Genomic DNA, 25,168 nt, shown 5'->3' on the forward strand with positions numbered 1-25,168 from the left:
TTGATCGAGTGAGTCTACTTGGAGTTCAAGATTTAGATTGATTAGAGGATGACACGGTCTATGCCTCACATTGATCAATCTAGATGTCTAGGATAGAAGGACAATGTCACATATTGTGAGGAGTCACAATTAGTAGTCACAAGGTGATGTCGGATCTCGACATTCTTGTAACTTGGGTAGTAATGATGTGTTGCTAGATACCGCTCATTACTTATGCTCCTAAATGGGTTTAGGGCATTGCCAATGTTACAAGAACCTATAGGGTCACACACTAAGGACAATTAGATGGAGATTAGGTTCATACGATGAACCAAGAGGATTAGATTCATTTGATGAATCAAATTGGATTAAGATTAATCCAAATTGGGCTAATTGAGTTAGACTCAAGTTGATTCTTGTATTTAATGAGTCTAATTTAGATTATGACTCATTAGATCAATTTAATTTAATGAATTAGTTTCATTATATTAAGTTGGCTTGTATCAAATGGTTAGATTAGATCAACCATGAGAGAGATTGAGTCAAGTTTGACTTGACTAGAGAGGAAGAGGAAGAGTCAAGTTTGACTTGACTGTTTACCACATCATGAGTGAGGTGGCAAGATGTGGACCAATGGTGTTGTTCCACATCATCTTGCTTTACCACCTCATGGAGGTTACAAGCCTCCATTGCATTTAATGTGGGTTGGCCACATTAAATGGGTGGAGGTTACTCATTTGCCACATCATTGTGAGGTGGCAAGATGTGGACCAATGGTAATGGTCCACATCTTCATGATGTGCCACATCATAGGAGTTACACAACACCTCTTAATGGCTTCACATTAATTGTGATTAATGTGGAATGGGAGTTACACTCCATGGAGTGGCCGGCCACACAAAAGTGGTGAATGAAATTTGATTTTCATTCAAGGCATTACTTCTTCTTCTTCTTCCTCAAGAGAGTTCTCTCCCTCTCTTCCTCTTGCCGTGACCACACAAGGTGCTAGCACACTTTTTGAGTGTTTTATCCATCTACGTGTTCGTGTGGATACTTCTAGAGGAGTATCTATTTTGATACTCTAGAGATCCGGCAATTCCTTGGACGAGCGGGAATGCGAAAGGGCACGCTTCGAAGGTATAACTCTCATCTAGTGTAGATCTAGAGTCTTTGAAACTCGTACTCGTATTTTCGTTCGGTTTTTCTTTGCACGGATCTACGGCTTTGGGTGATTCGGGGTTTCCGCGACGCGAAAAGCGATTTTCGCGGCCCGAAAAATCCAACAAAAGGAACATCAAATTTAGGAATCTGATATCCTAGTGTAAAATACGGTACCCAAATAATAGTTAAATAATAAGATTATTTGACAAATAATCTTATTGGAATTTTTAGGAATTTTTAGAAATTTTCTGGGTATTTTTCGGAGCTCGTTTGACATATTTTAAGGGGATCAATTATTGGGTTTAGAGAAAGCCTATTTGGAATACCCTTTAGTGGGAGTTGATTGAGGAAACCAACTTAGGGTTTAATTGATTGAAACTAAGTTTAAAACCTCACCTATTCTCACTCGTGCCCTAATCTCACGCCAACCACCTCACTTCCCGATTCCTCCCCGTTCCTCTCTCGCGTCGCTGCCAACCACCTCAGCCCGACACCAATTGCCAGCCACCCGGACACCGAACCACTCCTCTTCCGTCTCTGCCAAGCGCCTCCGACCTCGACGCCGAGGTCCACGATCGACCACCTCTTCTCCTTCATTCCCGACCCCTCTCATCTCCCTCACGCGCTGCCTTCTCCCGATCATCCTCCTCGTGTTGTCGTCGGCCACCACAGCCTGATGCCGAACGTCGCCGCCTACCGCCAGATCGCCAGTTCACGCCAATTCCCTCTCCCTCTTGCATGTTCCCGCAACCCTAACCGGCACCTCTTTCACGACCCTGCTACCAGCCGCTCTCTGACAGATCCAGCGCCTCAGCAATCACCTGGCACCACCGTGCCACACGCCAGCCTGCCTTCCTCCTAGAGCCGACACCGTCGGTTATTGCAGACCACTGCCAATCGAGAGAAGGGGTGCCACTGCTTCGCCTCTAACTGTTGCCAAGAAGCCATCGACGGTGTTGGATGGAGGGGCAGGACAACCATCAAGAGAAGATCTCTATTTTCCCATTGTTGGGTCTGGGATCATCATTGAGTTGCAGATCCGAGTGAGGAGCTCCATGTTCATCGTAGCTACACTTCAGAACTCCACCAGGCAACTGCAAATCAAATTGGGGTAACAAAACTAAACCTAAGTAGCTAGTGAGTAATGCTTAATTGTTTATCTTGGATCTGATTATGGTTTGAGGTTGTTAATCTACACTTAGTTGGTTGGGATTGATTTGGTGACGTAGCAGATTTGGAATTCGATGGAATGTTGAAGATGGAGATCGGATTTCATGGTATGTAGTGGTTGGTTAGCATTGATCTATGTTTGTTTAAATTAGTTGGACTATGGAGTTATTAGGGTTATTGAATCTAATGTAGTTATGATTGATGGTGAAAGAGATTAGTCTATTTTATTGAGATAAAACAAGTAGAGTTGATTCATGATGTCTAATAGGTGATACAATGGATTAAATGATGGATTTATAGATTTGATTATGATTGAGAAGATTAAAGGAATCATAGATATGTGTAATTGTTGTTAATTATTTCGATTAGGGTTTTCCCTAATTAGTTTGGGTTTTAGGGTTTAGCTAGTTATTGCATATGTGGTTAGCTAAACTGTATTTTGTATGATTTGCAGGGTGTTAGTTTGAGACGAGCGTCTCAACAGGGGATTGTTTAGCTCGATCTACATTTAAGGCGGGTATTTCTTGCTTTATCTCTTTAGTATTTTGATCCTAGTGCATGAGCTTTATGTTCAGATAGTTACTGTATCTATCTTGACTCCACTCTTATTTTTCATGCGTTTGATACTTCCACTCAATCTTTGAGCTACTCGTTTCTGTATCTATACAGTCTCTCGTTGCTATCAATGATATTTAGTAGATACTATATTACTAGGTATCAGATACCAGATACCAGATGCCAAACATTAGTTATTAGGTATTGGATATATGGACACTTGATACCATGTTTACATGCTTTGGTTGTTGTTTATTTATACACCTTACTGAGCATGCTGGCTTCATGTAGCATACCTGTTTCTGTTTATATATATATGATTACTGTTGCATTGTTCGCATCATGTCATTGCATGCATTGCCAACGACCCTAGCTCCCTTGTGGTTGAGACGGTCGTTGGCCAAGGCCGCACGCTCGGCCACTCATGGGTAGTGGTAGCTTGGAGCGTGCCACTTGTCCTGTCGTGCCCTCCCACTCGCACACTCATGGGTAGTGATTGCTGGAGTCGCGGGCAGCAGGGACCCCCGTCGCAGACATAGCTATTTAGCTACTATGCACCTGTCCATCCGGTCACTGAGAGTAGTGGCGGCCTTTGGGTGGTACAGTTGTCATTGATCCGGCCTCTCGACCATACAGGGGTCATGGTGCAGAGAGGTGGGCGGGGTGACCATCCGTACATACGCTGTTGTTATTATATGTTGCTGGTTACTAGCTTATGCTGTTGTTGTTTACTTATGCTGATATGCTTACATAGGTTGAGATATATACCTGTGGTATGTCTTTAGACACTAGCTTACTTACTATTGACATGTATATACCTCACATGATACCATGTAGTTATGAGCAATACTGTAGCAGGATTTTGCTACACCTACCTTCCATTACTAGCCTAGGATATGGTTTCAGGTATAGACACTTATTATGATATCACTGTAGTATCTGCTATTTCCATACGAGACTGTATACCTTTGCATCTCTAGTTATTTACTATACTCATGCACTATCTGTCTATTACCCGCTGAGTCTTTATACTCAACACCCCGTATATTGGTAATTTCGCCAGGTAGCAGGTAAAGGATTTATGGAGTCGCCTGGAGATCCTGTTCGCCAGTTCCACATCACATTCGAGGACGATATTATGGTTTTGGTATACCGTACATTAGTTGTCCTTTGGTTTTATTTCTTGTTCTTGTGTTTGTGTATCTTGTATTTAGTTTGATTTTATTGTGTCAAGCCGAGCCGGCTCGCAGTTAGTTGCTTTGTGTTTTGTGATCGTTGTTTGTGATTTCCGCTGTGTTGATTTTAGTACAGCCATGTGGGCTGATTAATATATTTATATAACTGCGTGGTTGTGTTTACTTCTGTTCCAGCCGAGTGGGCTGATTATATAACTGCATGGTTGTGTAGATATATTCCAGCCGTATGTGGCTGACGTATATTGTATGTACGTATGCCTCAGATTGTCACCATATAGGGGAGATGCTGTCGAAATTTTTCGGTAAGGACTCCTCTGGGGGCGTGACACCTAGAATACCCAATTTTGAACTCATAGGCTACTCTGACTCAGACTATGTTGGCTGTAAACTTGACCGTAAAAGTACAAGTGGTGGGTGTCTGCTACTTGGCCCATCACTTGTCAGCTATTTAGTAGGAAGCAACACTTTGTTGCCTTATCTACTACTGAGGCAGAATATATAGCTATAGGAAAATGTGTTGCCCAATTATTATGGATGATGCACAATTTAAAGGACTTCAATTTAAACTTTACAAATACAAAAATACTAATTGATAATGTTAGTTCAATTAATTTAACCAAAAATCATGTGCATCATTTAAGAACTAAATACATCGAAATTAGACATGATGCACACTTTAAAATACTTCAATTTAAACTTTACAAATACAAAAGTACTAATTGATAATGTCAGTTCAATTAATTTAACAAAAAATCCTGTGCGTCATTCAAGAACTAAACACATCGAAATTAGACATCACTTTATCAGGGATCATGTCACTAAAGGTGACATTGAACTCAAATACATTGAGTCCAAGTCAAACCTAGCTGACATATCCACTAAACCTAGCTTAATAGACTAGGACTCTTAATTTCAAAATTACTTTCAAAAACTATTTTTTAAAATTCTAGGATAAAATTCTTTATTTATTTTTCTCAAAACTTCCCTTATTTTTAGAATTTTTAAAATTACTTTTAGCCTTAGTCTAGATCAAACCCTTAGAAAGTATGCTCCTATAGATCTAGGACTTGATGATCTCACCAACACACTAGGACTACCTTGTATTGCTAAACTTAGAAAGGGGTGAGATGCATAGGTAGATTTCCTAGACTTAAGATGCTTATATCAGTGCAATATAAGTCTGGGCATTAAATACCAAACTAATAGTAATTAGGTTAAATTTTTCAAGTTAGTCAAACACTAACTGGATAAATTAACTTAACCTGACTAACTAAGTGAAAACTACTATCTTCTGATAGTTAGTAAGTAACTAATGGTTAGATAGTTAAGGATATTTTTTTAATTGTTTCTTTTGAAAAAATGTCAGGTTTAGGGAAAGGATTAATAACTTAAAAATTATTTTGAAAATTGCTTCATTTTTTTTACTACTAGCATTTTCAAAACTGTAAAGTTTGTAAACACTCAAACTTTATCACCCTTAGTATTTTTAAATGATAGCTTTGTAAATCAGTTTGACCACTATTTAAATTTTTGAAATATTATTTTAAAAGACATTTTTGATAAAAAAAATCAAATGTTTTCAAAAGTTATCTTAAAAAACCTAGCGATTTTCAAAATATTTCTTGTTTTTATTTTGAAAAATAATTTTGAATTTTCTAACCTTAAAGTTATTTTTGCAAAAACTTTTCTTTTGAAAATCTTATGAAAAATTAGTAGATTTTCAAAATAATTTCAAATTTTTTAATCTTTAAAGTTATTTTTACAAAAACTAAGTGTTATCAAATTTTTGTGTCTTTTGGAAATCTTATATTTTGAAAATTGTGTAGATTTGGAAAATAATTTCAAAATCACCTTATTTTTGAAAATTCTGACATAAAGTTTTTACTTTTAAAAATCACTTTACAAGATATCATTAAAGATTCTCTTCAAGTTAATTAACTTATTTTCTAAGCTATTTTTAACTCCCCCAAGTAATCTTGAAAATTTTCTATTATTTTGAAAACTATGTACATTTGGAAAATAATTTCAAAATCACCTTATTTTTGAAAATACTGACATAAAATTTTTACTTTTAAAAATAACTTTATAAGATGTCTTTAAAGATTCTCTTCAAGTTAATTAACTTATTTTCTAAGCTATTTTTAACTCCCCCAAGTAATCTTGAAAATTTTCTATTGTCAAAGTTTTTTTTTGTTACTTAACGAATTTTTTCATGTATTGTCTATTCATATTTTTTAATGAATGTCAAAGGGGGAGGGTTAGGTGGATTAAGTTAGAAAAAAACCAAGCATAACATCAAAACTGTTGGTGCGGTTAGCACTAACGGTCTAACTTAGGTTTTGATGAATGACAAAGTAGGTTAAGTTTGGTTTGTTGTGATCTAACACTTTGAGTGAGTGTGGAGGAGAAATCTAGCTAGGTCAACAGGTCGACCAGATAGCTTGTGCAAAGTCCAGATAGGTCGACAGGCTAATTGGATATCTGGCACGAAGCCCAACTAGGTCGACGGATCGACTGGATAGCTAGCACGAACCCAACTAGGTCAACGGGTTGACTGGATAGCTAGCACGAAGCCTAGATAGGTCAACGGGTTGACCAGATAGTTGGCATGAAATCCAAACAAGTCGATGGGTTGACTGGATGTCTGTCAAGTAAGTTAAGGTACACCACTGGAGGGGAGTGACTTGGTGAGGACGCGTTCCCCTTTCGAGGGAACAGTAGATGTCGAACCAACTTAGAACCATTTCGAGAATCTAAGTTGGGATTGTGACAAGATTTTAATCTCGGTGAGAGGGAATCTAATTACTACTCTAATTGACTATAATTGTGCTAACATTAGTTTTGCTGGGTAGTATAAGTTTTATTTACCTCAGACTAACTTTATCTTGTAGGAAAGTAGCCTGCTAGAAAAGAAGGTCTGAGTGCCAGGAAGGGATCCGGACGCTCGGATGGTCCGGGCGACCGGAAGTGGTCTGAGTGCCCAGAAGGCAAATTTTATCTTAACAACTTGGAGCGCATCGATTGGATGTACGACGTCACAGTCCAAGCACCCGGAAGGAATCCAAGCACCCAGAGCACTCCTATAAAAGGAGCTAATCCTGTCTGAGAAGCTTGACAAAATGGAAAGCTGGGGAGAGAACTTACTCCTGATGAAGAAGAATACTTGAGGACGCCCGACCTGAGAAAATCAAAGCGGATCCGGGAGAATAAAATCGCAGAACACCTCCTTGTGCAAAGACCCAAGGACAGAAGGAAGGATCCTGTGAAAAATACCAAGATCTGGAGCTCCGATGTCTTTCTGCGCACAAGAGACCAACCAACACTATCGTCAGTGACCTAAGGCCGGGGTGGGAATCCCTGGCTAGGCCTTCCGATGCTCAAGTCAGTTATCTCTCTTGGTGTGGAAGGAAGAAGATGAAGAAGATGAGCAGTGATCGAAATTAGGGTTTGTAATGGATAGTTGTGAGTGTGGTGAGCGTGAGCATACCTGGCCAACGGAGAGGATTCCCCTTTTTATACTACTTCATATAACTTCTGTAGTCATGAAGTGGACCCCGACTTGTTAGAGTTTGTTATAAGATGACGTCAGTCATGTACTTGCAGAAAATAGCTTTTAAGGAATCTGTTTTGTACCCCAGATGTACCTTCTTTGTCGCCTAGTGCCTGCAGAAGAGTCTAGAAACATTCTTCCCGCTAAATTAGCAGACCTATTATATAATCACATACTACAAACATCTTCATTAAGCTATTTATGAATATTCTTGAAATATTTGTTCTCGCCCTGTCTTACATGTTATATCGAGGTATATTTATCGCCTTGTCTTACATGTTATATCGAGGTATATTTATCGCCCCTGCTTGCTTTTCCTGTTTTTACTAAACTATAGACAGCCAGATATTATACCATGCTTTGTCTAGGATGGGCTTGAACCTAAGTTATATCCAGGCGAGTTATTACTATTGTTCAACATATGTCTTAATCATCCGATCATATACTATATACCTTGTAAGACCTTGTACCTTTACATACCCGGATGATCATATACATCTGACTGATACTAATTTATATCCAGATGTGCTAACTTAGATAATCTTGGCTTATCTATCTTTAAACGTATAAGCCCGGCTGATATTTAGCCCATCTTTCTTAAAGTCTTATACTGGCCGATATTGACCTAATTTCCTTAAGCGTTTTATCCCGATCGATATTGCCCTATATTTTCTTAAACATGTTATCCCGGCCGATATTGGCCTATATTTCCTTAAACATGTTATCCCGGCCGAGATTGGCCTATATTTTTCCTTAAGCATGTTATCCCAACCGATATTGGCCTATATTTCCTTAAGCATATTATCCCTGCCGAGATTGGCTTATATTTCCTTAAGCATGTTATCCCGGCCGAGATTGACCTATATTTCCTTAAGCATGTTATCCAAGCCGAGATTGACCCATATTTCCTTATGCATGCTATCCCGGCCGATATTGACCGACATTCATGTTTGCTTAATTCTACTATCTCCTTTTCCCTTTTCACCGAGGACCTACTAAACCTAACCCATATCACTAGCCTTCCCTTCAAGTCTAGTCGAATGAGGTGTAGTCAACTGACTAGACCCAAGTCTATTTTTGTTTCTTTGCCTATCTTTAATCGTGACTCTGCCATGGCCACTACAGTAGACTCGTGACCTTCTCTATAGTAGTCCCCGTGACTTCTGGTACAACAATCCCGTGAGTCTTTTGATCCTTTAAATAGGGTTGTGATCCTCCCTTCCTTCTTCACTTGCCTCAGTTCTTTTCCACCTTGTTTGCTTCCCCTTGCCGAGAGTATGGCTTTAGACCCCCCTCTCTGAGGGCAATTCTTGTTGGACAAGGTGAAATCTATAGATAAAGATGCCCAAGCTTTGGATCTAGTTAACTTTCTGGCACTAGAGCTGGAGGTATTTCTGCCGGTCACCTAGTTTCAAGTACGATCGGGAATGGCCTTGAGGAACAAAGTTCACCGAGATCTAGAACTTCAAGCCAAAGAAATGACTGCTTTCCAGACTCAACAGGCTTTAGAAGTCTTTGCCTTAACCAGGGAGGTTCACATAACTAGTCTGTTGGCGTCACGATGCCAACAAGGCCCAGGTTGTCTGTAGGCTAAGGTGGACGCTCTGGAAGCAGAGCTCAAAATGTTCAAGCAGGAAGTGGATTGTTCCGTGACATGTCTGAGGGGGCTTGAACATGTTTGCACCTCCTTTGTCCATGAGACCACTCCTTTTCCAACTTTCTCCTCGGCGTAAAAGAACGCACTGGCTCTCCTAAACGGGGAGGGGGGAGGGCAATTCTGTTGGATGACAGATTTTTCATCCTACCCTCATGCCAGGTAAAATATTCCCACTTCTCCGACTTAGTCGGGTTTACCTTTAGTTGGTGATCCTGTCTGAGAAGCTTGACAAAACAGAAAGCTGGTAGAAAAAATCTACTGCTGGTGAAGAATAATACCTATAGAACACCGATCCGAGAAACCCAAAGAGGATCTAAGAGAATAAAGTCCCGGGATGCGAAGCTCCAATGGCGAGAAAGAAATCCGACTGAAGAAAACCCAAATCCGGAGCTTCCATGGCTTCCTGCGCACAAGAGACCAACCAACACTATCGTCAGTGACCTAAGACCGGGGTGGGAATCCCTGGCTAGGCCCTCCGACGCTCAAGTCAGTGATCTCTCTTGGTGTGGAAGAAGGAAGAAGAAGATGAACAGTAGTTGAAAACTAGGGTTATAAATGTAAGCAGTGATGTGAACTTACCTGGCCAACGGAGAGGATTCCCTCTTTTATACCACTTCATATAACCTCCGTAGTCATGAAGTTGACCCCGGTTTGTTAGAGTTTGTTATGAGATGACTTAAGCTGCGTACTTGTGGTAAATGGCTTTTAAGGAATCTTTTTTGTACCCCAAATGTACCTTCTTTGTCGTCTAGTACCTACAAAAATGTCTAGAAACACATTTCCCACCAAATGGATAAACCTGTTATACAATCAAACACAGATATCTATATTAAACTAAGTATGAGTCTCCCTATTCGTCCTGTCTTTATTATGTTGTAGACAACTTGGTATTATATTATGTTTCATATTGATTGAATATTAAACCCGGACCTTGTCCGGTCGATTTATTATTATTATTTAGCTAATCATTCAATAATATACTACTAACTCTATAAAGCCTTAGATCTTTTCATTCTCGGGCTATCACGTATACTTAACTGATTCTAGATATGCTATCTTGACTAATCTTGGTTTTTTGTCTTAAACATGAAAACCCTGCCGATATTTGCCTACTCTGCTCAGGGTGTTTCTCGGTCGGTATTAGCTTGTTGTCCTCAAGGTATATATCGGTCGATATTAACCTTTCTATTCCTAAGGTATATCTCGGCCGATGTTGGCCTACTTTCCATGAGGTATGTATCGATCGATATTGGTCTACCCCCTTTGAGGTATATATCGATCGATATTGGCTTACTTCCCCTAAAGTATATCTCGGCCGATGTTGGCCTACTTTCCATGAGGTATGTATCGATCGATATTGGTCTACCCCCTTTAAGGTATATATTGGTCGATATTGGCCTACTTCCCCTAAAGTATATCTCGGCCAATGTTGGCCTACTTTCCATGAGGTATGTATCGATTAATATTGGTCTACCCCCTCTGAGGTATATATCGATCGATATTAACCTTTCTGCCCCTAAAGTATATCTTGGCCGATGTTGGCCTACTTTCCATGAGGTATGTATCGATCGATATTGGTGTACCCCTCTGAGGTATATATCGGTCGATCTTGGCTTACTTCCCCTAAAGTATATCTAGGCCGATGTTGGCCTACTTTCCATGAGGTATGTATTGATCAATATTAGTCTACCCCCTCTGAGGTATATATTGGTCGATCTTAGCTTACTTCCCCTAAGTTATATCTCGACCGGTATTGGTCCTCCTTCATCAAGGTATTATCTGGCTGGGATCGACCTTCCTCTCTAAAGGTATATCCTGGCCGATATTGATCTATCTTCTTAACTTTGCTATCTCATTTTCGTTTTTCACCAGGGACCCACAAAACCTAACCCATATCAGCTTGGTTGAAGTTTTCGAAGTTTGAGAGCTCATGTTTCAACGGGCTCCCCTTCAAGTCTATCCGAAGGAGGTGTCGGCTGACTGACTAGACATAAGTTTATGTTTAGTTGAGTTATCTAGCTTGGGCAATATTACATGCTCGATCGGGCTTTGCCTACTAAACATTTGTAGAACTTATTTGTTTTTTATTTAACTAATGATATATTTTTTTAAACCATATATAAGGCTCAATGCCCCAAATACGATCGATATATTTTACACTCAATCAACCCCTTTAACCTCGGGTGATACAGACTTATCTTTTATAGACATATTAACTCAGCCGATATTGGCCTATCTCTTATGCACATGTTAACCCGACCGATTTACTATGGCATCACCAATCTCGACTGATTTACTGTAGCATCATCAATCTCGATCGGTTTATTATAACATTCTCAATCTCGACCGGTCTATTATAACATTCACTACAACAAAAACCCTCATAGACATCGGTTTTCCACCGCTGTCTATTACATTTTCGACCGATGTCTATGAAGGCGATATAAAAGGTCTGTCATTTTAGACATCGGGTTAAAACCGGTGTAATATCACTTAACGACACCGGTTTTCGAATCAGTTATTAACCGTTGTAGTATCACTTAACGACACCGTTTTATCAACGATGTAAAACCGATGTAATATTATATGTTAATAACACCAGTTTTGGCAGCGGTATATGACCGATGTAATATTAGTTAATGACACCAGTTTTGCAGCGGTGGAAAACCGATGTAATATCAGTATTGTTTAACGACACAAATTCAATTTTCAAAACAGTGAAAAATCGACAGTATCCAAGAAAATACACAAATATTCACAAATTACACAAATATTCTTCTTCCAACAGTATCCATAAAATATACAAATATTCACAAATTACATAAATATTCTTCTTACAACAGTATCCATAAAATACACAAATATTCTTTTTACATCAAAAGCTAATAGATATTGTACATATCAAGGTAGGACATCGTGAGTCAAAAATCAAGTTGAGACTACATTAAATTATGAGAATCAGAATCTGTTCAACTTGCTATACTGCTCCATTCTTCTTGCGCCTTTCATTTCCCTAATCTCATTGCTCCATATCCGGTTGTTGAGGAGCCTATGTTAGAAAAGAAATATTGGAATAACTCCTTCAAGAATAGTGAAACAATTGCTAATCAAAAGGACATACCTTGACGACTACCCATGTTGGTTGTTTTTTCCCTTTCCTTCCCGCCTTCGCATTATACATTTTCAAGGCCCTTCATGCATATAACCCATAGGGATTGTATTGCCACATCAAAATACATCCATGTTTCAATAAAGGTAAGAAAAGAAGCCAAAAACTTACATGTTGACAACATATTTCCAATCTTGATCACGAATGCGGTGACTAAGAGAATCCAACAAAAAATTAATCTCCTTCTCAACATTGATGATAGTCAAAATCCAGTGAAAACTACACAAAGAAATATAATTAGTGTATATATGCATCTTGCAAGTTCTCAAAATATGCAAGTGAGAGTGATATATAATGTTATTCTTACTCACCCAACATTGCATGACACAACAACCAATTGACTAGTTCTTGGATGAAATTTTTATTCTGATTTCTTGATGGTACATACTCCACAAGCACCGGATCCACCAATCTAAAATCCTGCAGCAACATCTTTTCCTGCATCTTTCTATATAGATGCCTACAATTGGAAAATATCCCCAAAAAATGATGAAATCTAAATTAATGAAACACATAAATAAAGTCCAATTCGATTGAAAGCTTATCACATATACAAAACTATGCAAGTGTCTGTGATTGGCTTCAATTCACAAAAGGGAATTATGTTATTGCAGTTAACATGATAGTGGCTTCAATGTTCTCATATATCTTTCAAATGTTACTATCATTCACGTGCATGAGGTCAAGTTGTGTGGACTAGTTTGGTATAGATGGATATTTCCATTTGAAAGATATATGAGAACATTGAAGCCACTATCATTCTCAATATTGTTGGGATACCCACAAGATGCATCAGAATTAGCACATACAGATCCATTTGTTTCCTCCAAAAGATCACCTACTGCATCACATTTTTCATTGTCTCTCTTAACTCCATTTGTCCTCGAATTCATTTTAGCACCAATTACCATTGAATCATAATGGCTGCCACCCAAATTCAAAGAATTGGAATGTTGAGACACATAAGAATTGTTGTTGGCTAGTGCTTTCCGTCGACTAATGTTAGGATCCAAATCTTCTATTTTCTTAAAAGCAACATTGATGCTTGTATTTGGAGCAGCTCTTGGTGTTGGAACAGGAGCTCTTGTGACCCTTCCATATTTGGGTGGCAAGGTCTTTCCATTACTTGATGCCAAGCAGCTTGGGCAATGCCATTCTACTTTAGGAATGTCTTTGCTGCCATAAGATTGAAGACATTTCAAATGGTTTCCTTTCTCATAAGCATCACAGACAAGCAAACTTTCTGTATCTGAAATCACATTTTTGCATATCTGGCAATTTAAAGAAGCATTCATATAGTCACTTGATGGAGGAATCCAGTTTGGGTGATCCAGAACCTTCGATTGCAATATCCTCTGCACACTCTTACCAATCTCATTGTGATTGGTATAAAGAGTAGGTGCATGAAAGAATGCCAAGCCTTGAGTAGGTTGATGTGTAATATGCAGGCCTCCTTGTCCTGCTTGAACTGTAGAAGACTTTATTTAATGATTTTTCATCTGATGAGAAGATTGGCTAGCATTTGCACCGACAATACCCTCTGACCTAATTGAAGTATGATCCAACAATTTGTTTGGTTGGCTAAACCTTGACACAGCAGCAACAGATGGTGATTGCATGGAAGAGATTGTTGGGATTTTCCGAGGTGGATTTTCAGCTGCAATAGAAAACAAGTTAAGCATGAATGAAAATATTAGGACATGTCCAACATTACACGTAGGGAAAAACCAAATTCCAAACAATAGAGAAAAGGATTCACAAAGGAAAAACTAGCCTTTATATTTATGCTAAAAAAAGGATTGAGCCTTTAGCAGACATGTCTTGCCAGTATACCAGGTCACACTGCTTGGTACCAAAATAAAAAATAATTAGGAAATAAACACAATTACTGATATTAGTACCACAATGCTATCTCTGACTCATACAATTATCTGTTCTTTATTGAACTACAGCTATGACTTGTTAGTTAGAGCCTTAGAGCCAATCATTTGATGATTGTTGTATGGACTTGTTGTATCATATTCTTGTATATAAATAAAGGCATTTGTTTATGATTATTATGCTTACTTGTATTAGTGCCAAATAACTAAGTATAATAGCGTCCTTGAGTAGAAGGTTCTTACCTATATCAATCGATTAGTTGAATCGATAGTGAGATGATATAGGGAACACTACTCTTAATCATTCCTAGTCAAGTATTAGCATTCAAGGACAATGTTAATGCGATGAGACTAGCATGTAGGTCAACTCGATGACTTGATCTCACAAGTCATGGATATGGAGATATCAAATTGACACATGGGTATGCATTGGAGAATGTATACTGAATGACCCGCCATGAGAAAGTATCATGGATCATTATATGAGTGTCATATACTTTCTCATGTGGCTATTAGTATGACTATTAGTCCTTGGACCTGAAGTCACCATGGTTCCCTACTTAAGGAGTTTCATACTTTGGCTTCGTCAAACGTCACCCGTAACTGGGTGGACTATAAAGGCGATTACTGGGTATGTAACAAATTATGCGGAGGGATGTGAGTGATGTAGATGGGATCTATCGCTCCTATATGATGGGAGTGACATCGATATTCTTGATAGAGTGAGACCGCTAAGTGCATGGCCATGCCCAAATGAGTCAATATGAGATATTGAGCTCATTTGATTGAGTGAGTCTACTTGGGATCAAGATTTAGATTGATTAGAGGATGACACGGTCTATGCCTCACATTGATCAATCTAGATGTCAAGGATAGAAGGACACTTGTCATATATTATGAAGAGTCACAATTAGTAGTCACAAGGTGATGCTAGATACCGCTCATTACTTATGCTTCTAAATGAGTCTAGGAGCATTGACAATGTTAGAAGAACCTATAGGGTCACACACAAATGGCAATTAGATGGAGATTTGGTTTATTTTATGAACCTAAAGGATTAGGGTCATGTGATGAACCAAATTGGATTAAGAGTAATCTAAATTGAGCTAATTGAGTTGGACTCAATTTGGTTCATGTGTTAAGTGAGTCTAATTTAGACTTAGACTCATTTAATTAATTTAATTCAATGAATAGAGATTTATTAAATTAAAATTGACTTGAACCAATAGTTATATTAGATCAACCAAGGGAGAGAAGTGGTCAAGTTTGACTTGACTTAAGTAAGAAGATGAAGAGTCAAGTTTTGACTTGACTTTGACTTGACCAATGCCACATCATCAAGGCTTCTTCATTTGGTCAATTTGACTTGAGCAAATGCCACCTCATGGAGGAGATCAAGAGACATGACTCTTGATATTCCATGCAAGTTTATAAGCCTAAAGTGGTCGGCCAATTGGGAGATACACAACGTGAGAATTCATTCTCATTCATTTCTTCTTCTTCCTCTCTAGTTTTCTTCTCTCCCTCTCCTCCTCTTTGGCCGAGCCTTACAAAGGTGCTAGCACACCTTTGTGTTAGGTTTCTCCATCTCTTGCTTGTGTGGATACACATAGAGGAGTATCTACTTTGATACTCTCGAGATCCGGCGAACCTTGGACGAGCGGGATTTAGCGAAGGGCTTCACATCAAGGGTAAATTCTTATCTTGTAGATCTAAAGTATATCTAGGCTTAGAAAACTCGTACGTGAAAGTTTTATGAAATTTTATTTCTTCGTACGGATCCGTGGCATGGGAATTTTCGGGGTTTCCGCAACGCAAAAAGCGGTTTTTGCGGCCCGAAAAACTCAACAGTGGTATCAGAGCCACGTGCGAAGCGCGTACGTGTTTTATTTTGAATTTTATGAAATTCTACAGATCTTTAAGTTTCTGTGTTTTTATGATTTTTATATATTTTATGGGTAATTTTCTCGTAGAAGCGAAGCACAAGTGTTTAGACACATGTAGGCGTCGACTACCGAGAAAATATTTCCGAAACGGCAAGATTTCGCCCCAAATCATTTTGGGACAGCGGGCTAAGGCGCTATAGGATCGCTTAGGAACACTCACGATGGTTATATCGTGGGTATGGGTGCTGCCCCTGATCCCGCAAGGGGCTTCGTTCCGTGATTGCGCCCGAAAATCGCTAAACAGGACTGCCGGGAATTTTTACTCATAAAAATTGTAAAAATTGTAAGAAAAATTACATAAATTTATAGAAATTACATAACTTATAATTATGTATTATTTTATGATGGCCATGGCCCAAAAGACCCAATTTAATTGGATATTGTGTGTTGTAATTCATAATACGGTCTGCGTGCCGTCATGTGATTGTGCGTGTTGTATATTTGATACGCGACCTGCATGTCGTGCCCTTCTATTTATTTATTCCTGTTGTGAATAGTTTAGACTCGAATGTAACTCGAGTTTCACCTTTTGTAATGTACAAAATTGAGGTGGTAGAAGGTCCACTTGAGAAGGAGTTACGAGGAGGGCGCGAGCAACACAAGGTGGTCAAAGGAAGGAGCTTGAGAAGCTGTTGACCTTAGGTTGACCATCCGATCTTCTCATTGGCTTGAGAAGATCATAGTAGGGCCAAGACTAATCACAAAATATTTAATTAATTGTTTGTGTGTGTATATGTGATGCATGCTAGATTAGTAATAATTAGTGCCTTAACGATAAGATTAGATCTAAGTCGCGCACATGATGCACCTCCATGATTAGATTAGATCTAAATTGAGTATATGATACGCATCGTCGATTAGATTAGATCTCAATCGCGTCAACTCGAAATGCCTACCATGCCGTGATACCTATCACTACCTCGATCACATGTTGTTGTTGAATCTGCCAAAGTAGAGCAACACATATTATCTTGGTAGGGTACGGAGGGACAATCTTGGTCCCGCCTATCAACGCATGGGTGAGTACAACTCAATTAGATTAAGTAACTAGTTAACTCAATTGGATAGAGTTTAACTATAGGCATTTTCCAATGGTTGGTAGATAGGACAAAATCAAATTTATATTAACTCTTGGGCGTATTAGCCAAAGCTAACTCGAGTTTTAATATAAATGCATATTTTGATCCTATAAACAAGAGTTTCGTAGAGATGTAATTGGTAATTAGTTACCTACCGATCATACTAAGTCTTGGGCGATTTAGCCAAAGCTAAATCAGGGCATAGTATGATGTGGATCTTGTCCCACATGAATTATAGAATTTAGTGGGAGCATCATTTAATTAAAGTCCTAATTAGATGATTAATAGAATATGATATTTATTTTTCTACATTTTTCTGTTGTATATAACCATGACGTCAAATACGAATTCTTTCTTCCTGCGTTTCGTCCTTGAGAAGGACAAGCTCAACGGAGCTAATTTCTTGGAATGGTACAGGAATCTGAGAATCGTTCTCACACAAGAATGTAATCTGTACGTTCTGGAGCAGCCCATTCCGGAGGCACCTCCTGCCACTCCCTGCCACTGCCACGCGAGCTGACCGTGATGCTTACAAGAAGCATCAAGATGACGCATTAGATGTGTCATGTCTTATGCTCGCGACCATGAACTTTGAGCTTCAGAAGCAACATGAGTTGATGGGCGCTTATGATATGGTTGAACATCTTCGTCAACTATATCAAGGACAAGCGAGGCACGAGAGATTCGAGATCTCTAAGGCACTGTTTCAGTGCAAGATGCAAGATGGGACTCCCGTAGGCCCATATGTACTCAAGATGATTGGGTACATAGAAAACCTACAGAGGTTGGGATTCCCACTTGGCCAAGAGCTTGCCATTGATTTGGTCTTGCAATCCTTGCCAGAGAACTACAATCAATTCGTCATGAACTACAACATGAATGAAATTGACAAGCCACTGCCTGAGCTTCTGAGTATGTTGAGAACTGCTGAGATCAACCTTAAGAAGGTTAAGTCAAACTCCATTTTGATGGTGCAAAAGGGCAAAGGCAAGGGCAAGCCTAAAGGTAAGGGAAAGTCTCAAACCAAGGGCAATGGCAAGGCACTGAAACCCAAAGGAGGGGTTGCCAAGGATGCTACCAGCTTCCACTGCGGTCAGACCGGGCACTGGAAGAGGAACTGCAAAATCTACCTAGAAGATCTTAAGAAGAAGAGAAGTGAGACTTCCACTTCAGGTATATATGTTATAGAAGTCATTCTATCTATTTCTTCATCATGGGTATTAGATACCAAATGTGCTTCTCACATTTGTACTAATGTGCAGGCACTGAGAAATAGCAGGGCATTGACGAAGGGCGAGGTGGACCTACGAGTAGGCAATGGAGCACGGGTTACTGCTGTTGCTGTAGGAACTTATCATCTATCTCTTCCTTCTGAGCTTGTATTAGAATTAGATGAATGTTGTTATGTGCCTGCTTTAACTAAGAACATAATTTCAGTTTCTTGTTTGGACAAGAAAGGTTTTTTATTTATAATAAAGAACAAATGTTGTTCAGTTTATTTAAATGATATGTTCTATTGTAGTGCACCTCTGATGAACGGACTCTATATTCTAGACCTTGAAAACCCTATCTATAACATAAGTACCAAGAGGTTCAAGTCAAATGACATGAACCAAACCTACCTCTGGCACAGTCGCTTAGATCATATAAATGACAAACACTTATCCCAGCTTCATAAAGATGGTTTGCTGGACTTATTTGATTTTGAATCATATGAGACATGCGAGTCATGCCTTCTAGGCAAGATGACCAAGACTCCCTTTAGTAGACACAGTGAGAGAGCGACTGACTTGTTAGGACTTATACATAGTGATGTATGTGGCCTTTTCAATGTCGCTGCCAGAGGTGGTTATAGGTACTTCATTACATTTACTGATGACTTCAGTAGATATGGTTATGTATACCTGATGGCATATAAGTTAGAATCCTTTGAAAAGTTCAAAGAATTCAAGAATGAAGTACAAAACCAGCTTGGCAAGAGTATTAAGATACTTCGATCAGATCGAGGTGGAGAATACCTTAGCCATGAGTTTTGTGACTATCTAGCTGAGTGTGGGATCCCATCTCAACTCACTCCTTCTGGAACACCACAGTGGAATGGTGTATCCGAAAGGATGAATCGTACCTTATTAGATTTGGTACGGTCTATGATGAGTCACACAGATCTTCCCATGTATCTTTGGGGCAATGCTCTAGACACAGCAGCCTTCATTCTCAATCGAGTTCCATCTAAGGCTTTAATAAAGACACCATATAGGATATGGACTGGGAGAGATGCCCAGTTGTCTTTTATGAGGATTTGGGGTTGTGAGGCTTACGTTCGACGTCAAATCTTGGACAAACTTGGACCCAAATCCGACAAGTACTATTTCATTGGATATCCCAAAGAAACGAAGGGTTATTACTTCTACATTCCCAGTCAACACAAGATAGTTGTGGCTAAGACTGGGGTATTTCTAGAGAAGGACTTTGTTTCTAGAAAGTCTAGTGGGAGTACGTTCGATCTTGAAGAAGTTAAATATATGAACAATAGCACTGAAGCCTTGATGGAAGGTGAACTAGAACCACAAAGTGTTGTGGATGATGTTGTTCCACAAGGAGTTGAGGAACCATAACCAGTTCAAGTAGGCATACCTCTTCGCAGGTCTGATAGGGTACGTCGTCAGCCTGAGAGATACTCATTTCTCTTGTCTGACCATGATGACATTGTGGTCATAGAGGATCAACCCACCTCCTATCAGGAATCTGTGATGAGCCCAGATTCTAAGAAATGGCTAGAAGCCATGAGATCCGAGATGGAATCCATGTACACCAGCCAAGTATGGACTTTGGTTGATCCACCTGAGGGCATAAAACCCATAGGGTGTAAGTGGGTCTTTAAGAGAAAGACTGACATGGATGGACTTATTTATAAGGGTTGCTTGGTAGCTAAAGGTTTCAAGCAAATTCATGGTATTGACTATGATGAAACCTTTTCTCCAATAGCGATGTTTAAGTCCATTCGGATCATGCTTGCTATTGCAGCGTACCACGATTATGAGATCTGGCAGATGGATGTCAAAACTGCGTTTCTGAATGGAAACCTGCTCGAGGATGTGTACATGACACAACCTAAGGGTTTTGTAGATCCACAGCATACTGGCAGAGTATGCAAGCTGCATAGGTCCATTTATGGACAAAAGCAAGCTTCTCGGAGGTAGAATCTTCGATTCGATGATGCAATCAAACAATTTGGTTTCATCAAGAATGAAGATGAACCTTGTGTTTACAAGAAGGTTGTAGGGAACACAGTTGTCTTCCTTATATTGTATGTGGATGACATACTACTCATTGGGAAAGACATCCCTTTGCTGCAGTCTGTCAAGACTTGGCTAGGGACTTGTTTCTCAATGAAGGACTTAGGTGAAGCATCCCGCATTCTAGGCATACAGATCTATAGAGATAGATCTACAAGATTGCTTGGCCTAAGTCAGAGTACATACATTGACAAGGTACTCCTACGGTTTGCCATACAGAACTCCAAGAAAGGATTTCTGCCAATGTCACATGGCGTGAGTCTTCCGAAGACTCGAGGTCCCTCTTCTAAAGAGGAGAGAGACCGCATGGATCAGATCCCTTATACTTCAGCCATAGGATCAATCATGTACACCATGTTATGTACTCGTTCTGATGTCTCATATGCTTTGAGCATGACGAGCAAATACAATCAGATCCAGGTGAAAGTCACTGGATAGCAGTCAAGAATATTCTTAAGTACTTGAGAAGGACTAAAGAATATTTCTTGATATATGAAGGCGATGACGAGCTAGCTGTAAAGGGTTACAGTGATGCTAGCTTCCAAACTGATCAGGATGATTATCGATCGCAGACCGGGTTCGTGTTTTGCATAAATGGTGGTGCTATGAACTGGAAGAGTTCAAAGCAGGACACAGTAGCTAATTCTACAACAGAGGCCGAGTATATTACTACATCAGAAGCAGCAAAGGAGGCAGTTTGGATCTACAAGTTCATTACTGAGCTTGGGGTGGTTCCTAGCATAGCTGATCCCATAGAGCTCTATTGTGACAACAATGGAGCAATAGCACAGGCTAAGGAACCTCGCTCACACCAGCGGACCAAACGCATACTAAGGCACTTCCATCTCATTCGAGAGATTATCGAGAGAGGAGATGTGAAGATTTGTAGAGTACCCACAGAGGCTAACATCGCAGATCCCTTAACCAAGGTTTTGGCACAGAGAAAGCATGATGGTCACACTAGGTCATTAGGCCTTAGAGCCTATACAGATTGGCACTAGTGCTAGTGGGAGATTGTTAGTTAGAGCCCTAGAGCTAATCATTTGATGATTGTTGTATGGACTCGTTGTATCATATTCTTGTATATAAATAAAGGCATTTGTTTATGGTTATTATGCTTACTTGTATTGGTGCCAAATAACTAAGTATAATAATGTCCTTGAGTAGAAGGTTCTTACCTATATCAATCGATTAGTTGAATCGATAGTGAGATAATATAGGGAATACTACTCTTAATCATTCCTAATCAAGTATTAGCATTCAAGGACAATGTTAATGCGACGAGACTAACATGTAGGTCAACTTGATGACTTGATCTTACAAGTCATGGATATGGAGATATCAAGTTGGCACATGGGTATGATTGAAGAATGCATACTGAATGACCCGCCATGAGAAAGTATCATGGATCGTTATATGAGTGTCATATACTTTCTCATGTGGCTATTAGTATGACTATTAGTCCTTGGACCTGAAGTCACCATGGTTCCCTATATAAGGAGTTGCATACTTTGGCTTCGTCAAACGTCACCCGTAACTGGGTGGACTATAAAGGCGATTACTGGGTATATAACAAATTATGTGGAGGGATGTGAGTGATGTAGATGAGATCTATCCCTCCTATATGACAGGAGTGACATCGATATTCTTGATAGAGTGAGACCACTAAGTGCATGACCATGTCCAAATGAGTCAATATGAGATATTGTGCTCATTTGATTGAGTGAGTCTACTTGGAATTCAAGATTTAGATTGATTAGAGGATGACACTGTCTATGCCTCACATTGATCAATCTTGATGTTAAGGATAGAAGGACACTTGTCATATATTGTGAAGAGTCACAATTAATAGTCACAAGGTGATGTTGGATCTCAACATTCTTATAACTTGGGTAGTAATGATGTGTTGCTAGATACCGCTCATTACTTATGCTTCTAAATGAGTTTAGGAGCATTTCCAATGTTATAAGAACCTATAGGGTCATACACAAAGGGCAATTAGATGGAGATTTGGTTCATTTGATGAACCTAAAGGATTAGGTTCATGTGATGAACCAAATTCGATTAAGAGTAATCCAAATTGAGCTAATTGAGTTGGACTCAATTTGGTTCATGTGTTAAGTGAGTCTAATTTGGACTTAGACTCATTTAATTAATTTAAATCAATGAATAGAGATTCATTAAATTAAAATTGACTTGAACCAATGGTTAGATTAGATCAACCAAGGGAGAGAAGTGGTCAAGTTTGACTTGACTTAAGTAGGAAGATGAAGAGTCAAGTTTTGACTTGACTTTGACTTAACCAATGCCACATCATCAAGGCTTCTTCATTTGGTCAAGTTTGACTTGACCAAATGCCACCTCATGGAGGAGATCAAGAGACTTGACTCTTGATATTCCATGGGAGTTTATAAGCCTAAAGTGGCCTGCCACTTGGGAGTTACACAAGGTGAGAATTCATTCTCATTCATTTCTTCTTCTTCCTCTCTAGGTTTCTTCTCTCCCTCTCCTTCTCTTTGGCCGAGCCTTACAAAGGTGCTAGCACACCTTTGTGTTAGGTTTCTCCATCTCTTGCTTGTGTGGATACACATAGAGGAGTATCTATTTTGATACTCTCGAGATCCGGCGAACCTTCGACGAGCAGGATTTAGCGAAGGGCTTCGCATCAAGGGTAAATTCTAATCTTGTAGATCTAAAGTAGATCTAGGCATAGAAAACTCGTATGTGAAAGTTTTATGAAATTTTATTTCTTCGCACGGATCTATGGCATGGGAATTTTCGGGGTTTCCGCAACGCAAAAAGCAGTTTTTGCGGCCCGAAAAACCCAACATGACTAATACTAGTTCACATAAAACCTCAGTAAAGAAGACCAAAATATTTTAATACTTTTTAGGAACTTGATAAATTTAAGAAATTAAGCAAAAAGGAAGTATGAAAAATGATAATGCATTAATCAATATTCAAGCCATAACAAAGCAAAGGAAGTCAAAATTTCACAGCATTGATAGATAATACGGACAGATATGGTCTAAAAATTTTACCTTGATCTTGTGTCAGATAAGATGGTCCACTAGGTCTAGCATTTAATCCATTATGTGCTAAAGGCAAAGCCTTATCACGGGAACTAGATGAATGTTTAATGGTATTGACACCAGCTTGCGCATCACTAATCAGTGACTGCTTCAAATTAGGGGCAGCCCATGCCAGCACAGGAACATGACATATAGTTGAAGAATTATGAAAGCCTCCAGAGGATGTTGGCATAGGACTCTTGTCCTGTGAAATCCTAGAAGCACCAGATGCAATGGTACCACGAGATTCAAATTTTGCACCAACACTTACAGGAAGCTGTTGAGAGGAATGAACTGATGAATGCATGTTTGTTTCCTTGGACACTTCCATCTGTAGAATTAGACCACAAGCATAGGTTATCAGATAAGTTCTGCAGTGACTAAACACTTAAGGAAAATGTCATATCAATCTATCTTACATTCAAACAAATTCTGCCGTGAAAACTGGAAAGCTAGGTATTTTCAAATGCTATGCTTTCCAATACAAGCTAAAAAATAACATGGATATCAAGTAACATATTAACAATGTATAATTATCCATATGTAAGCAAAATATAACTAAACCTCATTACAATGTTCAGAAATTTCTTTGTATTTACTTATGGTATAGAAAGAAATCAGAGATTTGACATTGTCATTCCCTTCTTAAAGAACAATAAAACAACAAACATGTTGAAACCACATGATTTTGCTGATTTGACAGTGACACTCTTTACGTTTCAATAAAGTTGCAGTATCATGATTATTTTTGTTAAAAAAATAAAAGCATAATCTTAAGCTAATATATGCCCTGTGCTAGATGCTAGAGAGCATTTCAACCAATTCGAGAGTGACAATCTTTACATTTTAATAAAGTTTCAGTATTATGAAATAAAAGGCATAATTTACTACTAAAGCATTTTCTTCACTGGATTTAATCTAGAGAGCAAGTCAACAAGAAGAGTGAGTGAATGGAGATTATGACCTGGATCTTTCATAGACCTAACTTTTTAATACGACAGAGAAATGATACAAGGACTTGGGTCAACAATGCAAACAAAAAATTGGAGCAAATAGCAGCCATTTCATAGAATATTAATTTTCTAGGTAAACAGCAACTCGAAACAACGTAATTATGCGAGTTTGCAGGATTCAACGGACACATGAAAGGTAAATACCTACTGAAAAGCAATGTAAGCAGGCATACTAAATGAAAACAATAAGGTGTAATATGCAACCACTTGCATCTCACTAGATGCATGTTCTCCCACCACTCTGTTTAGGGATATCTCGTACTAAGATCAAGAGCAACTATTGTTAAGGCAATTGGATTCCTTGACTCTAAGCGAAGGAACCAAAACGGGGCAGGAAGATGGACCTTTTTCTTGGTCAACATCAACTTCTCTGCGATGGACGTCCTGGGCGGCTGTAATCCCAAAGCAGGATCCTTAGACCTGTTCAGCCCGAGATCCTCCGCCAT

General features: G+C 39.1%; 1 protein-coding gene across 1 annotated transcript; it reads right to left on the minus strand.

The window, feature by feature from the left end:
- Window positions 1-2,120: 2,120 nt before the first annotated feature.
- Window positions 2,121-25,168, minus strand: LOC121999250. Its single transcript, XM_042553956.1, has 5 exons — window positions 25,067-25,168; window positions 23,680-24,040; window positions 13,975-14,094; window positions 13,181-13,686; window positions 2,121-2,234 (listed from the first exon to the last, which is right to left on the minus strand). Exons 1-5 carry the CDS (start codon window positions 25,166-25,168, stop codon window positions 2,121-2,123), a joined length of 1,203 nt encoding a protein of 400 aa, XP_042409890.1.

The sequence above is a fragment of the Zingiber officinale genome, chromosome 1A (genome assembly GCF_018446385.1).
Source record: "Zingiber officinale cultivar Zhangliang chromosome 1A, Zo_v1.1, whole genome shotgun sequence".
Taxonomy (NCBI): domain Eukaryota; kingdom Viridiplantae; phylum Streptophyta; class Magnoliopsida; order Zingiberales; family Zingiberaceae; genus Zingiber; species Zingiber officinale.